At 49.5% G+C, this 12929-nt stretch overlaps 2 protein-coding genes across 5 annotated transcripts in view; one reads left to right on the forward strand and one right to left on the reverse strand.

Moving 5' to 3' along the window:
- Positions 1-2780, reverse strand: part of PRUNE1 (prune exopolyphosphatase 1) — a 37663-nt gene extending 34883 nt beyond the window's left edge. For 3 of the 4 annotated variants that reach the window (XM_066268002.1, XM_066268003.1, XM_066267999.1), the window contains exons 1-2: positions 2651-2761; positions 1238-2127 (exon numbers count right to left, since the gene is read on the reverse strand). In XM_066268002.1, the coding sequence (XP_066124099.1) occupies positions 1238-1276 (39 nt within the window). In that variant the 5' untranslated portion in view covers positions 1277-2127; positions 2651-2761. Of the gene's footprint in view, positions 1-1237; positions 2128-2650 lie in introns of all 4 variants that reach the window. The other variant, XM_066268001.1, reaches the window with a different exon arrangement.
- A 303-nt stretch (positions 2781-3083) lies between these two features.
- MINDY1 (MINDY lysine 48 deubiquitinase 1) lies at positions 3084-12686 on the forward strand. Its single transcript, XM_066267998.1, has 10 exons — positions 3084-3221; positions 6509-7336; positions 7697-7754; positions 8360-8424; positions 8823-8981; positions 9685-9787; positions 10482-10624; positions 11295-11486; positions 11728-11877; positions 12152-12686. Exons 2-10 carry the CDS (start codon positions 6851-6853, stop codon positions 12230-12232), a joined length of 1437 nt encoding a protein of 478 aa, XP_066124095.1. The 5' UTR covers positions 3084-3221; positions 6509-6850; the 3' UTR covers positions 12233-12686.
- The last annotated feature ends 243 nt before the right edge of the window (positions 12687-12929 follow it).

A 12929-nucleotide genomic window follows, 5' to 3' on the forward strand; every position in this document is an offset into this window, starting at 1 on the left:
TTACTTATTGATTCTTACAGAGGAGAGAGAGCGAGCAAGAAAGAGAGTAGGGGGAGAAGTGGGAAGCACCACCTCATAGCAGTTGCTTCCTATATATGCCTTGACCTGGTAAGCCCAGGGTTTCGAACCAGTGACCTCCACATTTCAGGTCACTGCTCTATCCATTGTGCCACCACAGGTCAGGTAAGTGTCTTTAAAGGATACTTCCTTTACACAAGAAAGAAGTGCGGGCCCTGGCCGGCTGGCTCAGCGGTAGAGCGTCGGCCTGGCGTGCGGGGGACCCAGGTTCGATTCCCGGCCAGGGCACATAGGAGAAGCGCCCATTTGCTTCTCCACCCCCCCCCCCCCCTTCCTCTCTGTCTCTTTCTTCCCCTCCCGCAGCCAAGGCTCCATTAGAGCAAAGATGGCCCGGGCGCTGGGGATGGCTCCGTGGCCTCTGCCCCAGGCGCTAGAGTGGCTCTGGTCGAGGCAGAGCATCGCCCCCTGGTGGGCACCTGGTGGGCAGAGCTTCGCCCCTGGTGGGCGTGCCGGGTGGATCCCAGTCGGGCGCATGCGGGAGTCTGACTGTCTCTCCAGCTTCAGAAAAAAAGAAAAAGAAAGAAAAACTGATGATTGCTGCTTCTCGTCTCTCTCCTTCCTGTCGGTCTATCCCTCTCTCTGACTCTCTCTCTCTCTGTCCCTGTATAAAACAACAACAAAAAACAGATTTAGAGTAAAACACCATGACCACCTCTATTCTGAATGAGGCGCCCCAGTTAGAAACCGCCGTTCGGAGGCAATAAAAGCCAGGAGCACAGGTTCCCTCGGACCCGGGGTTCACCTGGAGGCCAGTGGAGGAGGCCTTGCGAGCGGACAACTGAAAGAGGGGCGGGGAGAAAGGAACAAATACACCTCCCGGGCACCGCCGGCGGCGGCACAGCCCTGAACCTTTTAAAGGAGCTGTCCCAGGCGACAACAAGCAGAGGCTCAGATGCAGGACCCAGACCCACGATTCCACTTCCCCGCTCTCTGGAAGACCCTAAATGCAGGGGGCCAAAAACCGGGAGACCAAGCGGCATTCCAACTCTTAAGCCTAGATTCTCGTTCCCTATTCCTCGGGCCCCAACCCTGATCAGACCCCAAGCCCTCACCCCAAAATTCCGTGTTCCCTCCACACAGACCCTTCCCAGATCCCATATCTTTATCCTTCTTGGACCCCATGCTCCATTCCTTAAGATCAGAGTCAGGGATCCATTACCTGCAGAGCAGCTCGACAACCCTGCAGGTAGTCCTCCATGCTGAAGTCCAACGTGTGCCTCTGCCCCTCGCCGTGGAGAGATTACTCGGCGAATGCGCCCCGCCTGGGACTCAGGGGTTTGCGGTGAGTTAGGAGGCGGGACTCGAACCCGCAACAATGAGATTCCGCCCGGACCCCGGGAGGAAGTGCGTAATCCCGCGCTCCCGGAGTCCGACGTCGCCCCGCCCCCGGTGGTGGGGGCGGAGTTCTACGCTTAAGGCTTACTCACACCTTTCCGGAGGCGCCAAGTGAAACCTGGCGCAGGGCATCCTGGGAAACGTAGTCTAGAAGCTCCGAAATGGCCCCAAGAATTGTGGCCCCACAAACGTGTGTCACAGTAACTTAAATGTGTGGCATCTGAATTTTCCCTTTCGCATCAGGCTAAATATAGCATCTTCCCATGTATTACACAGAGCCTCTGGCTGACATCTTAAATTACACATCACAAAACAGCTCTTCTTCATCTTCCTTTCTCGAATTCTCCCCTTCAGCAAACTGACTCATTGCCACCGACTTTGTGATTGTCCACGTTTTAAAAATATTACAATAATCTTTGGACCCTCTTCTTATAGACCTACAATCTCTTGCCTACTCCTGCTGCTTCTTTGTTTATGACTCTGTGGCCTGTTGTTAATATAGCTTCGGAAATGTGGCCTATTTCTTTTCCTGAACTTTTGCAACCTGTGTTCTTTGCTCCCTGCCTTCCTAATTGTTCCAATTGCCCTTTCAGCCTTCAGAGTTGCTTGGAGTTTCATGCAATGGCAGCGGTGGAGTTTGAAGGGCCCTTCTGAATGTAGAGTTGGGTCCCAACCTCTTTTTGCCACCTTCCAGCCTCACAGTAGTGCAGAGTGCTGCAAATAAATGTACTCTCATCATCAAATGTTCTTTCCTTTATTAATCCATCTCTTTATCTCCTACCACCAGACTGGCACCAGCTTTTCCTGCTCCCCCAGCGAGGCACTGAGAGGAGGTGACTGATATAAGCTGAGGCCTGCGGTGGGATCAAGGATCAGAGCCCAGCGGTATTGGATCTCCTGCTTGCTCAGCTAGTTCCCTCCCTGCTGCACTCTTCCTCCCAGAGGCTGGGCTTTCTTCCACACCTCCTTCTGCACTACCAGGGCCATAGCTCAACAGGTTTCGTTTCTAGACTAAAAAAAAAAAAAAAAAAAGAGTGAGAGCTTGGAAAGGAGAAGAATTTCTTTTTTACTTTAAATGATTGAACATGCACATATCTTGCTCTTTGGCCCTGCTCTGTGGATCCAGAGCAAAGGACTACCTTACCCAGAGAGAAAGCCCAAATCCAACACGCCGCCGCTGTCCAGCCCAGCTCCTCCCCACTCAGCAAGGGCACTTCTTGCTCTTCCCTGTTCTCACCAGAGAGGCACAAGCGCTCCGTCCCTTCCAGCGGCAGGCAGAGAGAAGAGAAAGGGTCTGTTGTTTTTGTCTCCTTGTTTCTCTTTCCCTCACTGCTGATCACCAAGCTGCTGACTAGGTCAGAAAGCTCTGATGGAAATCCTCCAGTGTAAGGGAGGCCCCTCCTCCTCCAGGGCTCCTGTCCTTGACTAATTTTTCTTTGTCCCAATGGGAAGACAAGAGAGAAAGGAGAAAAAAGAAAAACTGAAACTTCCTTTAAAAACCAGCTTGGAGTTAGGGCCTGGAGCGCACGCCCTAGACTCTGCGACTCAGGAATCCTGAAGACACCCTCTGAGCAACCTGGGTTGAGCCCCTGCCTGCCCTGGCCCTCCTCCAGTGCCCTGGATCCTGGGCGTGAGTCCGGAAGTGGCCAGGACCAAGCTAGGACCACCGTTCATAAACCTGTATAAGCTCTGGCGTTGACAGCTGGAAGGCAGCTGGGACTGTTGGCGCCGCTTCCTTGTAACCATCGCCGCCATCGGATTGACAGTGCTGAACCCTCCTTCTTGGTCCTGGAACAACCTTCTCTAAGGTAAAAACTTTGTTTTATCTATTTCCTTCACTTCCTTTCCTATCCTCAGTTTTCTTTTTCCTCTCCCTCTCTGGGGAGGTGACACTCTCTTTCCACTTTGCTCTCTACAGGTTTGGATTGTGAGAGGAGTGAGGCAGGAGGAATATGTAAAAGGGATGCTGCTTGGTCCCTTCTTTTTCTTCTTTTAACGTAACCTTCCCCCTCTCCGTTGCGAGCAAGCACTGTGGTGGTAGTTGACTTATTCTGAGGGGAACATTTAAACCATTAGTTGCTTGAAGATTTGAGTCATACTGAGGAGATTGGAGTGGGACAGTAAAGGACTTGCAGGGAGAGGAAAGTTCCTAGGATCGGGGGTGGGGGTGTCTTTTTTTATTTATTGATTGATTAGAGAGAGAAACAGAGAAACATCAATTTGTTGTTCCACTTCTCCCTGCATTCATCTATTGATTCTTGCATGTACCCTGACTGGGATCGAACTGAAAAATTGGCGTGTGTACCTGGATGACACTCTAACCAACAGAGCTACCCAGCCAGGGCTAGTGGCTGTCTTACTGAAGCTCCCTACCCAGTTTATAGGCTTCTTTCAACTTCTGGCTACTTACTGCCACTGCTATGGAGTGGCAGTGCTATTTTAACTCCCTCACCCACAACCAGAAGATCATTCCTGCTGGAAAAAACATGTAGGACTTGAATGGAGAAAAGAATAGGATAATACTTGTTTATCTGAATAGCCTCCCCTCATCCTTTCCTGCTCTGAAATACTCCTTGCCCATCCCACCAGGTGTGCACCTTACAGAGTGAACATTTTTCATTCCGTTTCATCCCTGCCTCTTAGACTTAGCCCACTTAGGTTTGCCCAGTTTTTCTGAGAACCAGCTCTCTCTGGTGTCCAGCTCCTGGTTTCTTTTGGCTCATCCTCTTAGCCAACTAGCTGCCCAACCCCCACTTAATTATTGATCATTTCTGGCATTGCGCAGAAAAGGTAAGAAATGAGCCCTGCTTTTTTAACTTTCCCAGGCTCTGGTTTCTGCTTTCCAGGACCTAAGTGTCACTTGGGAGGGGAAGAAAGAAGGAAAGAGAGAAAAACAAAATGTCAGGCCTGTAGGCAATTTTTACTACTCTGATTCTAAATTAACAACATGTAAATGAGGTGCAGCTAGCATAAATTATGTTTGAATCAGGAGGATGATCAATTTAGGTGAATAGGCTTATTTCACTGACTTTTATGTTCCTCAACTTATTTCCCAGGCCTTACCCATGCCCTAAATTTCTGCGGGGTTGCAAGAAGGATGCATAGTCTCAATTTAGGAAGAAGGTGGATAAAAGACAAGATTTCTGACAAGTTTAATTTTTCATCTTTCCTTACCCTGACTCAGGAGTGAGGGGGGAATGTTTTCCAGAGGGCAGGATTTATGGGTTTTTTTTTGTTTACTATCCACAGCATTAATTAAATGTCTGTCCCTGCTGAACTGATGCTTAATACCGATAGAGGAGAGCAGGTTAAACAGGTCCAGTGTTCACAACTAAAATTACCTAGATGGGAATAGACAGAAGGAACACACACACACAACAATGAATGCAGAGGGAGTAGTCTTCATACAAATCGATAATCAACATTTGCAAAAGAGTATCTCTAGGTTAAGGCACTTTGGGGAGCAAAGAGGAACTGAGAAGAAGTTGATATCTCAACTCCAACTGTCCAGAGAAGCTTACTGTGGAGGGAGAGATATTTGTGCTCCTAATCTGAAGTTACTTATCAGCATAGTCTTTGATTTAAGTCTCTATGGCCTACATTTCCCTCTTTGGCCTACAGGAAGCCCCGTCCAAGACCTTTTTGTTGTGGTTTGAGGTTGTGTAAAGCAGAGTCCTTTGAGAAGGACTTTTTTTTTTTTAATTTATTTATTCATTTTAGAGAGGAGAGGGAGAGACAGAGAGAGAGAGGAGAGACAGAGAGAGAGAAGGGGGGGAGGAACTGGAAGCATCAACTCCCAATCAAGCCCGGGGTTTCGAATCTGCGACCTCAGCACTTTTAGGTTGATGCTTTCTTCACTGCGCCACCACAGGTCAGGCCCGAGAAGGGACTTCTTTTCAACAGTGTTTCTTCTTCTCCTTCCCCTCCTCCTCCTCCTCCTCCTCTTCCTCCTCCTTCTCCTCCTTCTCCTTTCTCCTCCTCCTTCCTCCTCCTCCTCCTCCTTCTCCTTCCTCCTCCTCCTCTTCCTCCTCCTCCTCCTTCTCCTTCTCCTTCTTTCTCCTCCTCCTCCTCTTCCTCCTCCTCCTTCTTCTTTTCCTCCTCCTCCTTCCCCTTCCTCCTCCCTCCTCCTCTTCCTTCCTCCTCCTCCTCCTCTTCCTCTTCCTCCTTCTTCTTCTTCTCCTTCTCCTCCTCCTCCTCCTTCCCCCTCCTCCTCCCTCCTCCTCTTCTTCCTCCTCCTCCTCCTCTTCTTCCTCCTCCTCCTCCTCCTTCTTCTTCTTCTCCTTCTCCTCCTCCTCCTCCTCCTCCTTCTCCTCCTCCTTTTACTCTTCTTATTCTTCTTCTTTTTCTTCCTATTCTTCTTCTTCCTCTTCTTTGAGAGAGGGACAGAGACAGAGAGAGGGACAGACAGACAGGGTACTGACAGACAGAAGGGAGAGAGATGAGAAGCATCAACTCATAGTTGCGGCACTTTAGTTGTTCTTTGATTGCTTCTCATATATGCCTTGATTGGGGAGCTCCTGCTGAGCCAGTGACCCCTTGTTCAAGCCAGAAACCATGGGGTCATGTCTATGATCACAGGCTCAAGCAAGCAACTCTGTGCTCAAGCTGGTGAGCCTGTGCTCAAGCTGGCGACCTCAGGGTTTCAAACCTGGGACCTCAGCATCCCAGGTCGATGCTCTATCTACTGTGCCACTGCCTGGTCAGGCTCAACAGTGTTTCTTCTTTAGGGGCGTGATACTGACTCTCTGTATCTCTAGCTGCTCTTCACCCTAAGCAGTATGTCACTGTTCACATTTCCACCTCTGGGATGAGGTAGAGAGAAGGTAGCCCTAGATACAAGCAGCCTGTATGTGCACAGGAGGGTCCATGAACAGCCAAGGGGTGTGGTTTGGTAGAGGGCAAAGGATTTACCTTGGTCCTGACTAGGGTGGGGGCTACCAATGTGATTGATACCTGTTACAGGGTGAGCTAAAGATTACTTTGTTAACAGCCATTAGTTTTAACATTTCTTTCTCCATCTCTTTCTCTTCTGTCTTTTTCCTTTTATTCTCCCTTTCTCTGTCTTTTCTGCATTCCTTGTTCTTGTCTGTTTCAGGGAAGCTGCCTCACCCAGTGTCTTCAATCCCACTGGAATCATCCTGCCCAAACCTGAAAGCCCAGTACACTCATAGGTCCCATCTGATCACAGCAAGATCGAGGTAAAAGGGCTCAGCCTGGGGCTGCTCTTCTGTTTATTCCATAGGCAGGAGTGACTACAAACACCATCCAGCCTTCCATACCACGTTTCTTTTCTGAGACTTTTCTGGGCCTATTCGCTTTCCAGCCCAATGATTTCCTTTTTAGTGAATCGTTCTCTCTTTTGCACATCAAGCCAAGATTAGGCAACTTTCTGAGGACTGTCAAATCTTTGGTGCCCCTCAGTTGACCTTTTCTGACTATGGAAGGCCATCAACCTGAGCATCCAGTCTCTGGCAAGGCCAGTACTGCAGAAGCAGTCAGTCCCGAAAACCACAAAGAACCAGATGAACACCCCCCAGACAAGGATGCCAGAGGTGCTGATGGGGTGACCGGAGGTGCCGGTAGGATGGCCGGAGGTGCCGGTGGGGTGGCTAGAGAACAGGAGCCAGCAGATCAAGCGTCGCTGCCAGTCCAAGGCCAGGATAAACTTGAGTCGCCTTTACCTGATCCTAGCTTGAACCAGCCAGAGCCAGCCCACAGGACAGGGCCTGAGGCAGAGACCATGGGGGCAAGCTCCAGGCCCCAGGGGCTTCTTCAGTCCCCCAGGGCCCAACAGCCAGAGCTCGATTTCTACTGTGTAAAGTGGATCCCCTGGAAAGGAGAACGGACACCCATCATCACCCAGAGCACTAACGGCCCTTGCCCTCTCCTCGCCATCATGAACATCCTCTTTCTTCAGTGGAAGGTAAGAGAGAGTTTAGATGGGGGCTCAGAAGATGTTGGGGAAATAATTCTTCCCTGACCTTTATCCTGATTTTCTCAAACCAGCCAAAACTTTAGAAATTATTCTCCCTACAGCTCCAGCTTGCACAAACGAAATAAGATGTTCATAAAAACAAGAAGACCAATTCCTACTCCTGTATTTTCTACTCTCTAGCAAGTGGGAATGCCCTGCAGTGTTTTACATTCATGCTGTTTCTGGCATTGCGAGTCTTCTTTTTCCACTACAACCCCTGCCCCCTTTCCATGGGTTTCTCCCTCAGGGCTCTCTCTGTGAAGGAAAGCATGTGCATGGCTGACCCTTTGATCACCCCTCTATCTCCAGGTAAAGCTGCCCCCTCAGAAGGAAGTGATCACATCAGATGAGCTCATGGCCCATCTTGGTGAGTGACTGGGCCTTGAAGAGGAATTACACAGAATTACAAGCACTATTCACTCAGCCAGAAATCCAGAAATATTGAGGGACTTCCCATTTGGGGCTCTGATGTGTCAGGGAGGGTGAAGGTCTCTGGGCATTTCTGCAAGGCTGGGGCACGAAAAGCAAGAGTCAAGGGTGTCTGTCGCCTGACCTGTGGTGGCACAGCGGATAAAGTATCCATCTGGAATGCTGAGGTTGCCAATTCGAAACTCCAGGCAAGAAGCAACTACTATGAGTTGATGCTTCCTGTCTGTCTATCCCCACCCCCCTTTCTGTCTGTCTATCCTCTCTCTAAATCGATAAATAAAATCTAAAAAAAAAAAAAAAAAAGTCAAGGTGTCAAGAGTCTTGGGCTGCCCTCAGTTTTCACATGTGACCTTGGGTGGGCCCTTCACCTTTGTGGGCCTCTTTCTTCCATGAGAAATGAAAGGTCAGGATTAGACTCTAAGGCCCTTTCCATCTCTGAAAATCTGTGGTTCTGTGTCATCACCCCATCTATTCTCCAGGAGAAGAGGAAGCAGCTTTTAGGACAATTGGTGGGGTAGACTGATAATGAATCCTGTCTTGTAGGAGACTGCCTCCTGTCCATCAAGCCCCAGGAAATGTCAGAGGGTCTTCAGCTTAATTTTCAGCAGGTGAGCACAGGTCTGTGGACAAAGGGGGTTGCAAGCTTGTAAGGGGACACCCAGACTATTAAGTGAAGGCTTCCTGCTACTTCTTAAGAGGGTTCCTTGAACTGTGATATCTTTCTACAGGAGGAAGAAGAGGGTAATGAGAAAATATGTTCATTTAGATAAGATAAAGAAAGGATGAGGCAAGGGAGGAATGGAATGGCTTTTGAGAGAACCAGGGAAGAAAAGCAACAAGATTAATTTTTTACTTCTGGGGGTGGAAGTGGAATGGGGGGAGGAGAGTCTGGACCTACATTCCCCCCCCAGCTTCCTTGAGATATAATTGATACATAACATAGTGTAAGTTTAAGCTATACAGTGTGCTGATTTAACATATCCATCATTTTCTTTTCTACCCCTAGAATGTGGATGATGCAATGACAGTGCTGCCTAAACTTGCCACAGGTCTGGATGTCAACGTGCGATTCACAAGCGTCTGGGACTTTGAGTACACACCCGAGTGCAGCATTTTCGACTTGCTAGGGATACATCTGTACCATGGCTGGCTTGTTGACCCACAGGTGAGTGCAAGAGGGCTCAAATGAAACTCTTGTCCAGCTCAAGCTGTCAGAGAAACATAGTGTTGTGGGGTGGGAGTTAGGGAGGTGGGGGTTAGATTGGCTTGAGTGGGGAATTGGATTATAGGCAGGACCCAGCGGAGAATTTCTTGAATTGTAAACTTTTTTTGGTAGGGCGGTAACATTCAAATACTAACAAACCATATGCAGTTATTTATTTATTTATTTATTTATTTATTTATTTACAGAGACAGAGAGAGAGTCAAGAGAGAGGGATAGACAGGGACAGACAGACAGAAATGGAGAGATGAGAAGCATCAGTCATTAGTTTGTCGTTGCACGTTGCAACACTTTAGTTGTTCATTGATTGCTTTCTCATATGTGCCTTGACCGTGGAACCGCAGCAGACCAAATAACCCCTTGCTTGAGCCAGCGACCTTGGGTTCAAGCTGGTGAGCTTTTGCTCAAACCAGATGAGCCTGCGCTCAAGCTGGCGACCTCGGGGTCTCGAACCTGGGTCCTCTGCATCCCAATCCGATGCTCTATCCACTGCGCCACCGCCTGGTCAGGCCATATGCAGTTTTTCAGACAGCAAAAGTTTCAGGAACCTTTGGTCATAGGGTTGCAGTCCTTGTGGACTTGGTTCATTTCCTTCTTAAAAAGATCTCAATTTTTTGGTATCACTCACCCTACCCCACCCACACAGAGCCCTGAGGCTGTGAGTGCAGTTGGGAAACTGAGTTACAATCAGCTGGTAGAGAAGATCATCACCTGCAAGCACTCCAGCGACACCAACCTCGTGACAGAAGGTGAGATCACCTCTCCTGTGGACAGCATGTGGAGGGCAAGATGGCTGCTTAGATTTTTTTTTTTTTTTTTTTTTTTTTTGGTGACAGAGGCAGAGAGAGGGACAGATAGGGACAGACAGACAGGAAGAGAGAGAGATGAGAAGCACAATTATTCATTGTGGCACCTTAGTTGTTCATTGATTGCTTTCTCATATGTGCCTTGACTGAGGGGCTACAGCAGACTGAGTGATCCCTTGTTCAAGCCAGCGACCGTGGGCCGCGAAGCTGGTGAGCTTTGCTCAAACCAGATGAGCCCACGCTCAAGCTGGCGACCTCGGGGTGGGGGGTAGGGGGGGTGGGGGGGTTTGAACCTGAGTCCTCTGCATCCCAATCCAACCCTCTATCCACTGCGTCACCGCCTGGTCAGGCTGCTTAGATCTATTGTTTGTTGTCTATCTCCCCCACCACATCCCACTGGGATGTAAATGCCATGAGAGGGAGCTGGGGGAACTGAAGTGCCCGCTGGTGCAGTGCCTGACACCAGGTGGCTGCTCAGAACTATTTCATGAATGAATGAACACAGCTGGGCTTCCAGGAAGGAATTTCAGGGGCAGGACCACCCCAGGCCTTTGACAGGGGCTCTCTGGATTATCCTCCCTTCTGTGGACTTTGGTTTAAACCAAGGTCCCACCCCTACTCCTTTGCCCTTTGGCAGGCCTGATTGCAGAGCAGTTCCTGGAGACCACCGCTGCACAACTGACCTACCACGGACTCTGTGAGCTAACCACAGCTGCCAAGGAGGGTGAACTTAGCGTCTTTTTCCGAAACAACCACTTTAGCACTATGACTAAGCACAAGGTGATGATGCATTGGAGGTGGGGGAATGTTGGAATGCTGTTTATTTCCTCATGCCTTTTTTTTCCGGGTTAGGACAGGGTAGATTTAGCTCTGGTAATGAATGATCCCTAAAATCTCTGGGGTTTACCACAACAAAGGTTTATTTCTCACTCGTGCTGCGTGTCCAGTGCAGACTGGCTGTAGTTCTGTCCCATGTTATCTTCACCACTGCGTCTTAGGCTGACTGAACAGCCTTTGTCTGGAGGGACAAGAGGTATAATCCTCTCTCAGGAAGGAAATTTTTGAACAGTCTTTTCAAGTTAGAAATTGTCTAAACTTGCTAGGAATTGTGTAGAAGAGGTAGAGGTCTTTGATTCTTAAAGGATTTATCTTCATAGCCATCAGACGAGTCTAGAGAATGGTGGGAAGTAGGGTAGGAAGCAGGATCTTGTGTGGGACCCCAGCTCTGAGGACTCCAGGCTTGACCACAGTGACTGCCGTCCACTCCCCAGACATCCCTTCCCTTTCCCCACAGCTGCTCATACTTAGAAACGCTTCCCATGCTCACACAGGTATGTTCCTGTTGGCACACAAATTGGTTCAAATGGTGTCTGTGCATCTCAGATGATTTTGGGCAGTAAAATGCCTTTGTACCACCTATCCCGCTAATGCTTTGTCCTCTTCCTTGCAGAGTCACTTGTACTTACTGGTCACCGACCAGGGCTTTCTACAGGAAGAGCAAGTGGTATGGGAGAGCCTGCACAATGTAGATGGGGACAGTTGCTTCTGTGACTCTGACTTTCACCTCAGTCATTCCCTGGGCAAGGATCCCGGAGCAGAAGGTGGAAATAGTCTCCCAGAAAAGCAGCGGCAGGTCGACCAGGTGCGTGGGACTTCCAGGAAGGGTGTAGAACATGTTCGCTTCAGAGACCTTTCTGCCATTGGTGGGCTGCATGCATCATATCATCTAGAGAGCGTAACATGTGACCTCTGTACCCCTTTCCTCTGTCTCCTTGGGACCATCTCCATGCTTGGTGTGTATGCTTTGACAGCACAGCACAGCGAATATATCTCCCAGGCCACAGCCCACCTCACAATCCTTGTTCTTTCTTTCCCCTCTCCAGGACTACCTGATCGCCTTGTCCCTGCAGCAGCAGCAGTCACAAGGCACATTGGGTCTTAGTGACTTGGAGCTGGCCCAGCAACTTCAGCAAGAGGAGTACCAACAGCAACAAGGGGTCCAGCCTCTGCCTGCAAGGGCCCTGCCGCTACAGGTGAGTCTGCTGTGCCCTGCCCTCATGCTCACTGCTCCTCCAAGTCCTGCCTCCCCAGTGTTCCACATCTGTCCAGACACTGGTTATTGTTATTGTTGCAATTGTCTCTTTGCTGCCCTTGCCCTCGGGGCGCTTCTTTTGTCTTGCCCTCTCCCCTGGATCCCTTCCTTCTTTCTTCCCTGCTGCACCACGCAGGCCTGGCCCCACTTCTATCTAGAATCTCTGTCCTTGTGCCCTTCCAAGGCTGAGGGATGACCACTTAAATCCCGTACAGGGGAGAGGAACTTCTTCTGGACGCCCAGCAGGAGAGCGTCGGAGGAGGCCGAAGCAAGAGTCTGACTGTGTCCTCCTGTAGCACCGCCCAGCACCAAGCTGCCCAGCCTCTTCTTTCAGAGGCCATACCTATTTTGCTTGCTCCCCCAGGGCAACCCTGAGATATACAGGGTAACTTATTTATGGACTGTTGGGGATCAGAGCATGCAGTAAATGTCAAGGTGAGACTCAGTGATCTCCTTGCCCTCCTGTGCTGTGCCCTTCTCCTCCTCCCAATCACCCAGGGCAACAGTGGGGCTGGCAAGGTGAGGAGTTTTGATTCCCAACTCCGTTTTCCCAGAATATCACACTAATGTACAGACTCAGGCTTCAGGATGAGGTCCCGTCTAGAATGCATCTCCTTTGCTTCCCAGTCTGTCTGGGTTCTTCTGGCTATCCAGCAGGTCTGTCTTTGTTTCAGGATTTGATCTGGGTTTCTATCTCCTTTATTTGTAATGCCTTCCTAGAGGTTTAGAAATAAAACTTGTTTCCTGAGATCTGTTGTTTGCCTTACCCTGTAGCACTGAGTGAGGTTAAGTGGTTAAGTACAGTGTGTCAGTAAAGTCATGGTGCACTTTTGACCGGTCACAGGAAAGCAACAAAAGATGATAGAAATGTGAAATCTGCACCAAATAAAAGGAAAACCCTCCCAGTTTCTGTAGGATGATGTGGAGCATGTGTGCATGCACAGATGATGACATGACACCGTGTATACAGCAGAGCAGCCCACGGCTATGCCA

The sequence above is a fragment of the Saccopteryx bilineata genome, chromosome 3, assembly GCF_036850765.1.
Source record: "Saccopteryx bilineata isolate mSacBil1 chromosome 3, mSacBil1_pri_phased_curated, whole genome shotgun sequence".
Taxonomy (NCBI): domain Eukaryota; kingdom Metazoa; phylum Chordata; class Mammalia; order Chiroptera; family Emballonuridae; genus Saccopteryx; species Saccopteryx bilineata.